The 17182-nt window shown below is 32.6% G+C and overlaps 5 protein-coding genes across 5 annotated transcripts in view; all 5 read right to left on the bottom strand.

Annotated features, from left to right (window-relative positions):
* Positions 1 to 3327: 3327 nt before the first annotated feature.
* HELRODRAFT_168835 (hypothetical protein) lies at positions 3328 to 5486 on the bottom strand (the record flags this gene model as incomplete). The annotated part of the gene is made up of 3 exons (XM_009014689.1): positions 3328 to 4300; positions 4430 to 5085; positions 5277 to 5486. 3 exons carry the CDS (start codon positions 5484 to 5486, stop codon positions 3328 to 3330), a joined length of 1839 nt encoding a protein of 612 aa, XP_009012937.1.
* A 2968-nt stretch (positions 5487 to 8454) lies between these two features.
* HELRODRAFT_168836 (hypothetical protein) lies at positions 8455 to 9156 on the bottom strand (the record flags this gene model as incomplete). Its single annotated transcript, XM_009014690.1, has 1 exon — positions 8455 to 9156. The coding sequence occupies one exon, from the start codon at positions 9154 to 9156 to the stop codon at positions 8455 to 8457; it is 702 nt and encodes a 233-aa protein (XP_009012938.1).
* A 268-nt stretch (positions 9157 to 9424) lies between these two features.
* On the bottom strand, positions 9425 to 10820 carry HELRODRAFT_168837 (hypothetical protein; the record flags this gene model as incomplete). The annotated part of the gene is made up of 2 exons (XM_009014691.1): positions 9425 to 10186; positions 10560 to 10820. 2 exons carry the CDS (start codon positions 10818 to 10820, stop codon positions 9425 to 9427), a joined length of 1023 nt encoding a protein of 340 aa, XP_009012939.1.
* Positions 10821 to 12473: 1653 nt separating this feature from the next.
* HELRODRAFT_190660 (hypothetical protein) lies at positions 12474 to 15093 on the bottom strand (the record flags this gene model as incomplete). Its single annotated transcript, XM_009014692.1, has 3 exons — positions 14701 to 15093; positions 13700 to 14421; positions 12474 to 13305 (listed from the first exon to the last, which is right to left on the bottom strand). Exons 1-3 carry the CDS (start codon positions 14908 to 14910, stop codon positions 12474 to 12476), a joined length of 1764 nt encoding a protein of 587 aa, XP_009012940.1. The 5' UTR covers positions 14911 to 15093.
* A 907-nt stretch (positions 15094 to 16000) lies between these two features.
* HELRODRAFT_168839 (hypothetical protein) overlaps positions 16001 to 17182 on the bottom strand; it is a gene marked incomplete at both ends in the record, with an annotated part of 1498 nt that continues 316 nt past the window's right edge. The window contains 3 exons of the mRNA XM_009014693.1: positions 16001 to 16111; positions 16512 to 16580; positions 16823 to 16968. Coding sequence (XP_009012941.1) covers positions 16001 to 16111; positions 16512 to 16580; positions 16823 to 16968 — 326 coding nt within the window. The remainder of the gene's footprint in view (positions 16112 to 16511; positions 16581 to 16822; positions 16969 to 17182) is intronic.

The raw sequence follows: 17182 nt of genomic DNA on the forward strand, positions 1-17182 counted from the left end.
CATATTATTGAAAGATATCATTTTCATTGATATTATGGATAGATATCATTCTCATTGATGTTATGGAAAGGTATCATTCTTATTGATATTGTTGAAAGGTATAATTTTCTTTCATATTGTTGGTGTTGTAGTTTCTGCAATTGAGAGTACTTATCCAGAGAATGACATTACATTCATACAGACGACCATACTTTATATGTATAATTTTATTATTATTATTTACAAATTATGAGATACACCAATCTTAATCATGTATAATTGACAGCAAACTGAGTTAACGTAATTCCTGATGCGGACAAACAAGTGTGATTGGTCAGAAATGTAGACAGGAAGAGGAATGAAGGATTTTCACATTTGCCAAAAATACTAAATGCAATCAGAAGGAAAAAGTATTTTTTAAATTTTGTAAAAATGCGCAGAAAGAAAATTAAAAATGGTAAAATGAAAGATAAATAGAAAGATATATAATAAGAGAGAGAGGGAGAGAGAGAAAGAGAGAGAGAGAGAGGGATATTAAATAGTAGTAATATACATAAAATAGTATTTGTAGTTGCAAAAGTAGTGTTTTACGTTGTTGTTAGTGTAATTGTGGCTGTAGTAGTAGTAGGTAGTAGTAGTAGTACTAGTAGTAGTAGTAGTAGTGGTAGTAGTAGTAGTAGTAGTAGTAGTAGTAGTAGTAGTAGTAGTAGTAGTAGTAGTAGTAATAGCAGTAGTAGTAGTATAGTAGCAGTAGCAGTAGTAGTAGTAGTAGCAGCAGCAGTAGTAGTAGTAACAGTAGTAGTAGTAGTAGTAGCAGCAGCAGCAGCAGTAGTATTAGTAGTAGTAATACTGACAAAGAAAGTAATAATAGAAAATGTAGGAAGAGATTTATTAAACCCAATGAATAAGCAATGAGTGTAGTAGCGACACTGAGATGTGTCTATTGCGGCTATTACTTCTACTTCTACTACTACTACTACTACTACTACTACTACTACTACTACTACTACTACTACTACTTCTACTACTACTACTACTTCTACTACAACTACTACCACCACTACTACTAATACTAAAAATAATAATAATAAAAAAAAATAAATCCTAATTAGATTGAAATAAATTTTTTTTAAAAAGGTAAATAATAAAACAACATCGAAAATTACCCTAACCTTCTCAGGCATCATATCCTAAAATTTTTGGTAGTCAAGTCATTTCATGGTATGTTTTCAATTATCAATATTTGATTTTTTTATTTATTTGTTTGCCTGTTTGTTTGTTTGTTTGTTTATTTGTTCATATATTTTCTTCCCCAAATAAATTTATTTATTTTCACTCCTAATCACGGTTCAATGACGTATATATACTGATTGTTTATATTACTGTGCATATATATCTATAAATACATACCCACCCATATAGGCGTACACTTAAACACGCACATAAACATATGTCATCATGAGGGTATATATATATTATATATATATATATATATATATATATATATATATATATATATGCGTGTGTGTGTGTGTCTGTGTCTGTGTGTGTGTGTGTGTGTGTGTGTGGACGTGCGTGAGTCAGGACGCTACTCACATATCCAGAGGCTTACATGGAAAACAGTCAAATACGTGCTATACATGTATAATTGTATAGAAGATAATGATGTTATATACGTATATTATATATATATATACATATATATACGAATGCTTATTTATGCATTTAATTATTTATATTAAAATAATGATAATGATAATAATAATGTGCCAATACTACTACTACTACTAATACTACTACTACTACTAATACTACTACTACTACCACTACCACTACTACTACTACTAAGTAATAAATAATTAAATAGGTGAACGTGTCCCATTAAGTCTGTTCTTATTGACACCAAGCAAACACTCCACTTTATATATTTATTTGTTTAGGCATTTATTTAATAAACAGAATTATTACACAGACACACACACACACACACACATACACACACAGATGCAAACAGAGACACACACATATATATACACACACACATCGTATATACATACAAAACAGTGTATGTGTGTGAGCGTTTGTGTGGGTTTGTGTGTGTGTAGGCGTGCGTATGAGTGAGTTTGTGTGCCTATATGTGTGTGTGTGCTTGCGTGTGTGCATGTGTATGTCTGGGTGCGTCATAAAACGTTAATCAAAAAATTAAAATTTAAAACGTTCATTTCGATTCATCAAAATAAGTCACGACGAACGTGTAAATCTATGAAAACACAAACTTGTTTGAAAAACTGGACCGAAGAGCCCGTAACATAAATAAATTGATAAATTGATAAATTATTTATATTTATAAATTATTTATTTATAAATTGCAAATTCTATGTAAAATCGTGGTCCACTAAGGAAATACTTGAACAAATAAAAATGAATACGTGAAGGAATAAATAAATGGAAAAAAAAAACAAAAACTAGATAGAGGAACCATTTAACATACTAATGGTAACATTTGAATGGTCCTGGTCCTAGCTAATTAACATTGAAAAATGAATTATTTGCAGTGAAAATTTAACATTTGAGTTCTGCGATAACTTTTCACAATGTTTTTACGCCAGCTGTCTTTAAAAACGACGCTTTTATACGTGACTGCAATGAAAGAACGTCGAGAATCAACCTTCTGATCGCGGTTTCTGTTGAGCCAAAATTAAATTTTGTCACCCAAGTTTTTATGGCGAAATAATTTTAATCAAAATTTTGAAGATGGCAAATATAATATTTGTTGTATACGATAAAGGTGTGAAAAATTGAAGAAGAAAAACACACTTTTTGACTAACAGATGAATTCTCAATAGTTTGAAATAAGGCCTTAAACATTTGAAAAAAATGGAAATAAGTTTATGAATAAAATAAAAAAGAGTAACAGAAAATAAAGCCTCAAAGAAACAAATTTCTTTGGTGCGTACTGAACACGCATGACAGAAAGATTTATAACAAAATTTTCATAATTTCAGGAAAAGAAATAGAGAATGAACAAAATATCCCGTAAGATTTCACCTCCCTTTCCCTCCTTGCCACGAAGGATATAGAAATATAATGAGAAAATTGAGCAAACTAATGTTGGCCACGTTGATCTATGAGAGCGGCATTTAAAAATTGCAAAATTATCCTTCTCTTAGGAAACCATTAATTTTAAATTGTTCTGAAATAATAGGCGTATCAGGCATCAGAAAATATAATTTTTTGAACGAAAACGACGACGATTTTTTCAAGTTTTCGTAAATATTTCAGTTCTTCACTCATCATTTACCTAATTCCAATTTCAATATTCGAACATTTCTGAAACATTTCTTTTGATTAGGAAATTTCCGACAAGTAGCCGTTAGCTGAGTTTTTAATTTTATTCTTAGATCCTCTGTTATTGATGTAAAATTGCTCAAATAGATCTAAATCCGATCTCTGACCATGATCAGTAGCGTTGTTTGATGTTTTGCTTCTATTTGTAGCAGAAGCAGAAATTTTATCAAGTTGAGTACCATCCGAAGGCATTCTTTCCCCATTCGACGAAATATTTTCCGCAGTGCTAGTCATTTCTTTTGTCCTCGACTTTGATTTTTTCTTCTCCCAACAACGTTTGAACAGCATGTAGACCAGCTCTATTACTTCAACCCCACTCGCGGCCGTGATCCCCAACCATAGGGACAACATTCCTCCAACTGTTCCAACCATCACGTCCCAAGAGTATGCAGGATTTTCCGCCAAATAATATGGAAAGTTTTGCTTCATTAAAAATTTGATCTGCAAAAATGACTCTTCAATTTGAGTTAAATTGCTGTAGTAAGGAATCTCGCAAGTAATTTTGGTGCAATTTTTGAAAACCTTCAGATAGTTGGCAAATCTTGCACTGACATTGGCATTTGAAGCTAGGCAATCACTATCTACGAAATAATTTTGAAATAGACTGAGTTGAACCGATGGTTGGGGCCAGGATGTAGATGAATAATATGTCTCATAAATAGTCTCATTACAAGGCATCAAACACTGATTCACACAGTTTTCTTCTATCTTAGGATCGAATAATGCATGAGCGCAGATCAATTCTAAAGTAGTATTTAGGAATGATTCTAGTACATTTATGGACGTATCGTATAGACTGTAATTTCCACACAGAGTAACATTGTTGAAATAAGAGTCCGGTATGCTTAAAATATGTGACATACAACCACATAAACTTTGTGTAACGTTTTGATGACAATATTCCAAGCAGAGATCAGATGTGTATTTGTCTGTAGGTGAGTGAGGCATCGTTTTCTCTCGAGTGCATCCTAGTCTGAAGTTTCAATTAATAAATTAATTTTTGAAATATAAACAAAGATAATAATACAATTTTTTAGCTAAATTTTAACTACTTTATATAATAACTACATAATATAATAATTTAAGTACTTTATATACGAACTCATTGTAGGGTTTATCTTGACGCGTTCTTTCAGTTTGAACAATGTCGACGATACTTTCAGTTCCAGGAGCGATACTGAAGCCTCGCTTAAGGTCAGGGGGAGTGCCAGGACTGTGTACACTCACCTGCACTCCTCTGGCCTGGGAACTCGTCAGTGAAGATTTGAAAGGTACTTGTATGCGATTGGGTGGACCGACGTTCAACAACAAACTTAACCCTCTAATTGTCGGGTTAGATGTCGTCAAGTTGCTCGTTCTCATTGTGTAGCACGTGTAATAATTTGCATTCCAACGTCTCGAAAAGTTGGCTGCGGAACATGGATTTTCAATCCCAAACCAGTCCATCCCAAAGAAATTACAGTCGACGATGAAATTTGGGCAATCGTTAGATTTTGGACGATCTTTTCTTAAATTTAATATATAACCTGGAACTGAAAAAATCTCGTCATACATTGTTCTAATAAATTCATCTGTATTTATTGATTTGTCCACAAAATCAGTGTCGTTATCACTACCCTTCAATGCATCCATCATAAAATTTTGGTTTTTGATCACGAATTCTAAATAAAAATTCAACGATAACTCCGTGGGTTCTCCTTCCGCCAGTGGGTCCAAATTGCAAATTGTAATGTCGGGGAAGGCTAAATTATGACCAATCTTCAAATGGTTGTTTGTTATAAGTATTTACAATTTTTTAAATTATTGCTTTGAAAAGTTTCCCAAATTTTTAAAAAGATTATCATCAAGATAAAAAAAGATAGTTGTTTTTTAGATTAATTTATAAAAAAATACAAAACAATACGAAAAAAGTTTTTTTGTAATAAATATCCATGAACATACAGACTTACTTTTTCTCCATACTTTGATGCAACGGGCCAGGAGTAGTACCTTGTAAAGAGCAGAACCAAGAGGTAGATCATGACTGCAGTGGACCCGAGGAAGAAAACGAGCCATAGGAGTTTTAGGAAAATGTCTTTGGATTTGAAAAATTTTGGTATCCCTCTTACTGAAGTGTTTTCTCCGTACTTCAAAAGCTCTTGTCTGGTGACATCCAACATTTTGACTTTTGCAAATATGATTAATTTTGTCTTCTTGAAACGGTTAATTACAATATATATGTTTATATTATGTTTCTATGATATGAAAACATGAATTTATTTATCTACAAAGCCTTATTTTCAGAACTCTGGGGCTGGTCTTTACTTGTTTGTAAAATTAATGATTTCCAGCATTTTATTGACTGTCTTCGAGATTGAAATATAAACCATTTAACCTGTCCAAATCAATGAGACAAAATTAGAAGTTTAATTTTTTAATTTAATTGTTTTTTAAATAAAAACAAAAATTGAAAGAACTTAGTTATATTTATACAAAACGATCATTCAGAAAACGCATTTAACCTTAGAAATCTTGTTTTTGACCGGTTTTCAGACAAATAATAATGGACATCATAAGTAACCAGTTAATTTAATGTACCTAGTAAATGTACTTAGTGAATGGAGAAGACACCAGCATAAAGTATTTCAGAGCTAATTATTTTTAGTTTATTATTATGGAAAATATAAATAGTTAATTGAAATTGCTATTTTAACGAAATCTGAACAAAATGAAGTTTAACAAGCAGTTAAATAGCAGAATATTAAGCCTATCGTTTAATATTAAAATCAAAATTTATAAGACACCAAAACACAATGAATATCTCACAAAATAACGAACGAATGAACGAACGACATACAAACAAACAAGCACAAACAGGAAAATCATACCAAATACCGACAATGAGAAAACTCAGACAATGATTTTGAATGATCAGCTAAAATATAAACACCCCATATAAGTGTACACAAAGATACTTACGTACATGTGTGTATATATTATATATATATTATATATATATTATATATATTAATGTTTCTGAAAATTAAACCTTTTTTAAATAAGAACATTAAGAAAATTTTATATAACTCAACTATTTTTCCCTACCTTTATTATTGTAATTTAGTTTGGGGGAATGCAAATAAAACAGAACTAAATAATTTATATTTAATACAAAAAAGATACGTCAAATCATTGTTCTCAGATGATTATTTCAACAGTTCCATAAATAAAAATATATTTTTTGATAACCAAATTATGGCTGTTTATGAAGTAAATAAATATAAAACATGTTTATTAATTTTTAGAATTATTCATGAAAATAATAAACTAAATAAACACATCATAAATTTAATTGAGTACAATAGAATTTCAAACACCCGATCTAATGATAAACTCTTAATTAAAACAAATTTAATATTGAATAAAATTAGTGCTCGTCAGTTTTTCTATTATGCGCCGTTGGTTTGGAATGGACTGCCATTTTATTTGAGGGCTTTGACAAATTATAATGATTTCAAAATTCAATTAAAGACCTATTTCATATGTTTGTCATAATATTTTATAATTTTTTTTCTATATAGTTACTTTTGTTTTATACATTTTCTTGATTGGGTTTTATGCTTAGATGTGTGCGCATGAGTGTTGTGTATGAATGTTTGTCTATGTGATGTACAATTGGATATTACTATTATATTATTAATAATGTTTGATCATAACTATTTCCGTTATTACTTTTTTTGTGTGTGATCAATTGAATATGTGACTTTAAATGTATGGAATGGATGTTTTGGGGTTGGCTGAAAAAAACACTCGTTGTTATGCTGGACCCTTTTTTTCCAAATTATTTTTAATGTTTGAAAAATAAACGGATAAAAATATATATATGTATATATATATATATATATATATATATATACATATATATATATATACATATGTTAATTGTAGAAATGTACATTGTACATGTACGCACATATTTAAGATGAAGAAGTAATATAAGAAGATATGAATTATAAACGAGGATCGATTTTTCTTCTTATTTTTTTTTTCATGACTCAACATAACAAAGCTTAAACCATATATGTAGCAATACAAAAAAATAAGCTACTTTTTCTTATTGTTATTAACTTGTTGAGATTACATCATGTTTAGTTATATTATACACACATACAACACACACACACAAACACACACAGCATATACATATACAACGTGGCATTTCATCAGAATCAAACTCGATCAGTGTAACGCAAGAAAGGTTGCTCTACCTCTATACTATCTCGAACGATTGTTTATTCAAATATTCAGCATTTATTTTAAATTTGGCAACTTATTCCCTGCCAACGCATTCTTTCATAGAACTCATAGATACTCTCATATTCCACAGACGTACTACTACACGTACATTTATACACACCACTCACCTCTACACACACATCCACAGATCGCACACACATCTTCACACACTGCACACCTTATCTACCCACCTTATCCATCTACAAACATTTCCACATTTCCACGCAGACAAAAGTTGCAAACATTGTGTTCAACTACTCTACCGAGCCGCAAAAAGCTTTCGATTTTCCGGGTCGAATGACATTTGAGATTTTTTCAATTTGTTAAAAATAATCCCATCAGAAAATCAATGTACATTATAATTGTTATTGTAGTTGCGGTAGCAATTAGTGGTACCATGTTTGCCTATTGTTTTGGTGGAAACATTTGAAAGGAAAATTTTTAATGTAAAGTCAAGCGAAAAAAATGTAATGTTATCAATTATTATTTTGATAACAAATAAAACTTTAAATGGGTTCATACTATGGTGCTAAACATCAAGAGAGAGATTCACGCAACGATGATCTAGTTTTAAAGATTTTGAAGGGTAATTGAAAATTAGTGCAACTTTGAAAAAATTAAGGTTTGTGAATAACGGCGAGGAATGTCTAATACGAAAAAATGGTTTAATGAATAAGTTTAATTATTTAAACTTTAACAACACAATTATAATGTCAACAATATTGTTCACAATGAAGAATTTATTAAAATTTTTGTTACATTTCACTTAATTTTTTAGATGTTTGTGAAACTGAGATTCAATTTTTGTCATTCAAAATTTTCAACTCCATATTCAACATCAGTTAAATTTGATTATTCCTCCGAGATATTTTCCTTGTTTTGAACATCAACTGAGCTGCTAGTGACCGGAGATAGCTTTCTATTGTCCCAAATACATTTCAGTAACAAAAATATCAACTCAATAACCTCAGCTCCACTGGCAACAGTCAACCCCAACCAAAGGGACAACATCCCGCCCACCACTCCAATCAGCACTTCCATCGTATAGGTCTGTATGTTCTCCTCTAAATACGGACAACTTTGTTTCATGATGAACTTCATCTCGAGAAAAGATTCCGAAATTTCTGTTAATTTTGAAATGGGAATATCTTCTTTTCTTGAATAATAGTTGCTATATCTTGAAAGAACATCTTCGTTGTCCCCGCAGTAATCCTTGATATATTTATTAAATATGTCCATCTGCATAGAAGGTTGAGGCCAGGAAGTCGACGTAAGTTGCGCCTCGTACATCATCTCCTCACAAGGCACCAGACATGAAGATTCACATTCGCTCTTAGGAATCGAATTCATTTTAACAACGGAGCAGATAAAGTATGAGAATGAACTGAAATTTTGACTCAACGACCACGAGATGTTACCACACAACGGAGTGCCACCGTTAGGAGGTACACTCAAGAGATGTGTGTAACAATCACAATTCTCTTTGATGTAAGATTGAGCACAGTACTCCAAGCACAAGTTCTTTGAGTATTTGTAATCTGGGGCGAATGGCATTGTTGTCTCCTTTGTACATCCCAAACTGGAAAATATTTTGATTTGCTGATTTATAAAGATAATATACTGATGATTATATGATTTGTTTTTTAATTTTTTTTTATTAAAAGTTAAACAACTTTAGTTAGATTTTAAAGTATAAATATTTTTTAAAAGCAGACATAGTTTTACTTGTAGAGACATTGCAACTTAAAAGATTTGTCTTAACGTCAGCAATTTATTGTAGTTCAACCCTTTTGTTAACTTCGGTAGACAAAGTTTTAGTTGATTAGGAAATTTTAAAAACATACCTTGTGTATGGATAATCTTGTCTTGTTTTCTTTGTTTGTGTAATGTCGACGATATTTTCGGTTCCGGGCGCGACACTGAAGCCCCGTTTGAGGTCAGCGGGAGTGCCAGGACTGTGCACACTCACCTGCACTCCTCTGGCTCGAGAACTCGTCAGTGAAAATTTGTAATTTAAATTTTCTAGATACGGAGGGCCAACATTCAACAAGAGACTCAACCCTCTAACCGTGCTGCCATCTGGAACTGTCAACACACTGACTCGTATTGTGTAGCATGTGTAGTAGTTGGCGTTCCATTCTCTTGTGAAGTTTTCAATGGAGCAATAAGCATTAATTGGAAACCAATTCATATCAAAGAACGAACAGTCGACAACGATTTCAGGACAGTCGATAGTTTCTTCGCGTTCCATTTTTGTGTTGATGAGGTAGCCAGCTGAGGACCCGAATAAACCATAACTGTTGTTTGCAAGCGTGTCTATATCATTGTTGAGAATGTAATTTATTGTTTTGTTGAAAATTTCGTCATCTGGATAGTCATAATTGTCATCCTGATTAGGTATTGGATTCACGTTGGTCATGTTTCTATAAAAGTTGATGGCCTCCTTCAGCATATATTTTATGTCACCTTCTTGTTCAGCAACACGATCGAAATATTCGAATATGGTGTGGTTTCTAGGCTCTCCCTCGGCGAAGATGTTCAGATTGCAAATCGTGATGTCGGGGAATTTCAACTTTTGTTTCGTCTCGAAAAAAAAATTTATTATTTAAAATAATAACATTAATAAAAAATTAATAGAAAGGTTATGCATTTATAATAACTGTTATCATAAGTAAACTTTTTGTTATTTTATTCCAATAAATAAATAAATAAACTAGAAAAAAAGGAGCCAATCGTTTCAACACATAAAAATTATTTCTTCCAGACGAAAGTTACGACTGTCTTTTATTATAAAATTATAATTATTATTTCATAATTTTTTACGCCAGTTGAGGAAAATTTTAATCTTACATGTCGATCATTCAAATTATTTTACTTCATTCAACTGAAGCATACAGGCTTTATGAAAAAATTTGCCACAAAGTGAATGAATTCTTGAGAAACATAAAAAAAAATACATTCCATACTAATTCTCTACGCTCCGTGTATACCGGATAGCCATAGTAGGACTGAAACAATCCGGACATGAAAAGTCCCATGCAAACAGATGAAATGAGTAGAACTAGGAACCAGAGAATTTTGACGAATGTGCTCTTTGACTTGAAAAACCTTGGGACGCCATTGATGGATGCATTTTCGACGTAATTTTTTAGTTCTATTTTGATCGCTGATAAAATTTTACTCAGGATTTTGAATTCTTTCAAGTTTATTACTCTCATAATTTGTTGTAATTTTACAATTGGGGCAAAAATTACAAGAATTAACAACTCTTTCAAGACAAATTTCAGATAAAATATTTGGCCAATTTGCGCTATATCACCTACTACTACAACTGCTACCCCATAAAAAACATCATCATTTGTATATTAACAATTTATAATATAGTTTTATAAATAAGCTTATGGTTTGCGTTGTTAAGGCAATTGTTATTGTATGAGCAAAAAATAGCATTTGCTCGTAAGTGCTTCCAATGTTCCAGACAAATTCCATAAGAACGATTTATTGAAAAGGTGATTTGCAGTTTGTATGGAAAAATGGGGGATTGCAGCTAATACGCTTACAGGAACAATGCTAACATCAATGTAATTATTATTATCCGTACAGTAATGTATATTTTCATTATGACATGCCAATATTGTTTTTAAATTAATTTATGAATGTTTGTTCAAACAGAAAAAACGTTTATATATATACATGTACATACATATAAACAGCCATGCAAAATATTACAAATCAAGCACACACACAAATACGCACATTTAGTAGAACACACATCACAAACACCCACCCACACATCACAAACACCCACCCACACATCACAAACACCCACCCACACATCACAAACACCCACACATCACAAACACCCACACATCACAAACACCCACACACACACACACACACACACACACCGATCAGAGGGGCAGATAAACCATGCAACTAAAACGCATCGAACACACCAACCTGCCAATCATTTTATTTTAAATAATCAATTGTAACTGGCGGGCTATTATTTCGGAAAATATTTATGTATTGTAACATCGAAAGTTTTGATTTTGTTAAAGTCCAATGGATTACTATATATGATACACGTACATGTATATAGGGAATATGGTTTAAAAGCATACGTAGTTTTTTTCTGTCAGTTATTTTTCTATTGATTTTTACAATGGTTTTATTGTATAGCCATGTATACTGCTGTGGATAAACTGGAAAATTATATCTATTCATTTATTTTGTTCACTTTTTTGGTTGTTTGTTTGCGATTGTGTTTGTTCGTTCGTTCGTTTGTTTGTTTTTTGTTTCAAATTTATTTAATGAAATTTTAAGAATGATCAGTAAGTTAGGAGAGGCTTATATTCGTTAAAGCAATTGTTGACAATCGGTTTGCCAGATAAAATTAACTTATATCTTATTTAAACTGGACGTACGATTGATTTGATCTATATTCAAATGAATCATACGTAAAAGCGTTCTCTAGGCTCATACGAATTTCTTTTCATTCGCAAGTCTAGGCCTTTAGAATTGAAATGCCCTTATATGAGTTTTAATTTTATGAAAAAATCATCGTTCTTAAAAAAAATTCAATAAGAAAAAGCTAAATTTGAAAAATCATGTTCCTCAGCCAAGTTTTAAGAATTTTTAGGTTAAAGAATTTGATAAAGCTACGGCTAAGTTTCGTAACGTCATAAATAGTAAAATCACATTAATATAGTGTCAAGAGTTATACGACGAATTTTAAGTTGCTAAATGTGAAAATTGTATACACACTCAAAGCTTCAAAGAAAGGAATAAATTAAATTGAAAATCAGAAAACATTTGAAGAAAAAAATTGTCGTTGATGTTAAAAGTTTTTAAAATGTAAATAAATGTAATTAATATTTGTTAAATTCATTTCTGCCATTCTCATCAGATCTCTTGATGACTGCCTTGCAATCAATACAACGAATTGCATCGTTGGAAAAATTTCCATATTCATTAGGATGAGTTTCACTCGCATTTTTCATATTCTCAACGCTGTATTTGCCCCTTAAGCAAGTAGGTTTCTTTACGTCCCAGAGTCGATTCAACAGCAGGCAGATGAGTTCAACGACCTCGACGGCACTGGCCACTGTGATGCCCAACCAGAGGGACAACATTCCTCCCACTGTCCCTACCATGGCATCAGTCGTGTAAGCCTGGCTGTCCTTCTCCGAAAAAGGAAAACCTTGTTTCATGCCTAATTTTATTTCCAGAAAGGATTCTTCGATTTCTGTTAACTTCGGCGCAGACACACTGGATGAGGCATTATAATTTTCATAGTAACTGGCGTACCTAGATACAACATCTTTGTAGCCAGTGCAGTTACCTTCGATATATTTTTTGAATATGCTACGTCGAACTGACGCCTGAGGCCAGGTAGCTGTGGCCAGGAGCGTGTCGTAGACGGATTCCTTGCACGGTACTAAACAAGTATTTCTACATTTTTGGCTTTGATCCAAATTTAAAAATTTAATGAGACAGAAAAAGTTTGCCAACATGTTATCTCCTGTATCGCTGACGTTGTAGCCGCACAACTTGGTGTCGTTAGATGGAACATTCAGAAGATGCGTGTAGCAACCGCAGTTCTCTTTAATGTGCTGTTGCTTGCAGAAATCCATGCACAAATCTCTCGAGTAGTTGTACTCCGGGGCCTGCGACATTTTTTCAGCTTTAGAGCAGCCAGAGCTGAATATGTAACGAGAGGGAGGAGTTAATTAACCAGCTAAAATAACTTAATGTTTTAAAAAAAGAACTTGATTCGGCTATAAGATGATAGCTGATGATGTCATGCGAGCGAGGTTTATGCTGTTTTAAGTTAGCTCAGTAGAGTGAGTGATGAATGATATGATATGATTCAATCTGAGACTAAGTATAATATAAATATTTTAGTAAATTATATAAAAAAGGAAAAAAATTTTAAATGGCACTGCATTTTCAAAACTTTATAATATAGAGCAAAAAACAATTTTAATGAAGTGAGAATTTATAAATAACGAGATTTAAAATAACGATGATTACCACTTTTCGAGAAAACCGTTTGCTGGTTTTATATACACATTGTTCTAATACACTTAAATACTTGGTGTACGGATAATCTTCTCGGATTCTTTCCGTTTGAATGATTTCGACGATACTTTCAGTTCCAGGAGGAAGACTGAAGCCCCATCTGAAATTAGGAGGTGTGCCAGGACTGTGCACATTCACCTGCACCCCTCTAGCTTGGGACCTCGTCATTGAAAAGTCGTATTCCAATTCACCGGGGTATGGTGGGCCAACATTCAACAAGAGACTCAACCCTCTAACTGTGCTGCCGTTTGGAATTTTCATCTCATTCATTTGTAACGAGTAGCAGGTGTAGTACTGGGAGTTCCATTCTCTTGTAAAATTTTTTACAGAACATTTGGCGTCAATCGGAAACCAGTCCATATCGAAAAATTGGCAATCAACAATGAAATTTGGGCAGTCGACTGATTTGTCGCGATCTTTTTTCAAACTCATTATGTAGCCGGGAATTGAATTAAGTATTTTAAAACTATTTTCAATTATTTTATCCAAATAGGAATCTGCATTTTGTCGTTCATCGACCTCATGCTGACTGAGACTCTCAAAATACTCGTAGCCTATCTCTTTTTCACCCACCAGATGATTTTGAAATGATTTTTTTATCTTCCTTTCAATTTTAGGTTTTAAACTTTGAAGAATCTCTGAATGTTTCTTCTTAGTCATGTATGGAGACTCGCCTTCTGCAAATATGTCCAAATTGCAAAGTGTGATATCGGGAAATTTTAGCGCACCATCCATCTGGAAAAAATTTAACGTAATATTCAAAACAGGATTTAGATAAAAAAAAAACTGAAATAACCGAAAACGTTTCGTTACAATGTAAAATCTTAATTTCATAAAAAATGATTTAACTTAACAATCATTATTCGCCCTCCTCGCCATGTAAAACATTTATTGGAGTTTTTAAAAATAATTACTTGCAAGGGAAACACGGATTCAACCAGTGTAAAGTTTAAAAAAACAAAACACGAAAAAATCTCACAAAAAGATTTTGAAAATAAAAAAAAAAGTCCTTACCAGTTCTCCACGCATGGTGTTCACTGGGTAGCTATAATAATTTTGAAAGACTTTGCACATCAGAAACGTCATGTAGATGAGAGAAACGATGAAGAACAAAGACCAGAGTCCTTTGATGAATACATTGTTAGACTTGACAAATTTTGAGATGCCTTTTATAGAAGTATTTTCTGCATATTTTAGGAGTTCTAACTTGATCGTTTGAATCATTTTTCTTTTATTTCAATTTTAAATTCAACACGACACAACCTAACAGGGCTTACCAAAAGAGAAAAATAATACTTCTCACCCCAGGCAAGAATAAACTCATTATATACCCTTAATGTAACGTATTATGTTATTTTTCATATTGCTGATAATTTGTAGCAACAATTATAATAGATTTACAATTTCCTGATTAAATATCGTATTTAACTGACAGAAGGTAGAAAATTATTCACAATCAAATTCATCACTCCGACTTACCGAAAAGTGTGTTTAAGCTTATATATAAAATGTGTACCAGCTTTTAGATAAAAACACATAAAATCGGAAACTGTCATTTCATACTACCGACCAGACAATTATTATAGAATTTGAGATCTCGAACAGTTAGGTATTGTGTATATATAAAGTGTATATTTGTTTGTATGCGTGTGCGTGCGTGTGTGTGTGTGTGTGTGTGTGTGTGTGTGTGTGTGTGTGTGTGTGTGTGTTCGTTTACCAGGCTAATGAAACTCGCTTTTATTGGGTTGGACTCATGTTCTGCAATTATGTATTTATTTATTTTCCATTACCATTGGATGCCACATTAGTAGTAGTTGTTGTAATAGTAATGGTAATAGTAGCAGTAGTAGTAATAGTGGCAGCAGTAGTAGTAGCAGTAGCAGCAGCAGTAGCAGCAGCAGTAGCAGCAGTAGTAGAAGTAGTGATAATGAAAGAACCAATCTTCACTTTTATCAAAATTCCGTATTTTTATTAATATTTGTAGATTAAAAAAAAACATTCATATTAAAAGTATTTATACATTTTTAATAAATGAAATTTATGTTTTAAAAATAACATAAGTTTATGCATGCAAGGTCTCAGCTTACACAGTGCGTGTATTTATATACAATACAATACATATATCAAACAATCTGTTTATTTGGAATGGCTGGATAAATAGTGATCACTCAGATGCGTTTGTTTAATTAATTAATTAATTAATCAATTAAACCTTTTGTATTCAACATGTTTGCCTATCCATTATGCATGTTTATCATTCTACTAGAGTTTTGTTTGTTGCACTAATAAATTTACACCTGCTTGGCGAGTTGGCTCAGTCGCTAGGCGTGCCATGTCTCGCGATGTTATTGCGCGATGAGACAGTTCGAATGCTATTGGTTCGATACTCAAAGACTGTGTATAGACCGTAGGTCGAAGTGTCGATCTGGCAGCTTTTTGGTCGCAAAAGTGAATTATAATGAATTATATTCTGTCAATTTTGCTGACTTGTCCCCACAAATATTTATGATAGTTTATTTACTTTTAGTTGTCTTAATTTTTTGCAGTCACTAAACAGGACAGTTTATATGGCCGGTGTCCGGAAAATTCATCGTGGAAAATTCATCGTGGCAAATTCATCGTGGGAAAATTCATCGTGAGGGAAAATTCAACGTGGGAAAATTCATCGTAAGAAAATTCATCGTGGGGGAAAATTCATCGTGGAAAAATTCATCGTGGGGGAAAATTCATCGTGGGAAAATTTATCGTGGGGGAAAATTCTTCGAGGGGGAAAATTCATAGTGGGGTAAAATTTATTGTGAAAAACAGTTTTTGCAATTACACACCTTACACACCCCATGAATGTTGTAGATTATAAATACGTAGTTTGAGGACTTTTCTATCCTTAACCTTTTCTGTAATGAAATTTAAAACAACTCAACTCAAAAATGTGTTTATTTTGCAACCATGTCAATGAAATCATGTCAATGAAAATGTCAATGAAATTCAACCATGTCAATGAAAATTTGCAAGTATGTCAAGAGAGATGCGCCTAGAAGTTAAAATTATGGGCCAATCCACGAAGATAATCCATTCTATCCCGGTTATCGTAATCTTGTACTATACGTTTAATTCGAACTGCCGTGTCTCGATAAACCTTTTTGCTTGGAGGCGGATTGGCACCAGCAACATACTGTTCTATTTTTCCTTCATTTAAAGCTTGTTCGTCTTTCAAGGATGAAATGAATTTCCATACTGTTGGATGGCTAGCTCCAATTAGCTCACTAAAGGCTCTGTGCCACCCTTCGCAGAAATTGTTGGTTTTTGGCAAGCCATTGAGAGCAGCATTGTAGCAGTTTCACAGGTCGTATGCAAAACGTGGAGGTCTGCGTTGTTGACGCCGATTAGGTCTTCCAATCCAAGTGTCCTCAAAATAGTCTAAAACAGATTGAGCTTCCACTGGTTAAGACCATCATTGCTATCAAACATAAGAAATTGATCATCATGGTGTGTAATT

Source organism: Helobdella robusta, assembly GCF_000326865.2.
Source record: "Helobdella robusta unplaced genomic scaffold HELROscaffold_14, whole genome shotgun sequence".
Taxonomy (NCBI): domain Eukaryota; kingdom Metazoa; phylum Annelida; class Clitellata; order Rhynchobdellida; family Glossiphoniidae; genus Helobdella; species Helobdella robusta.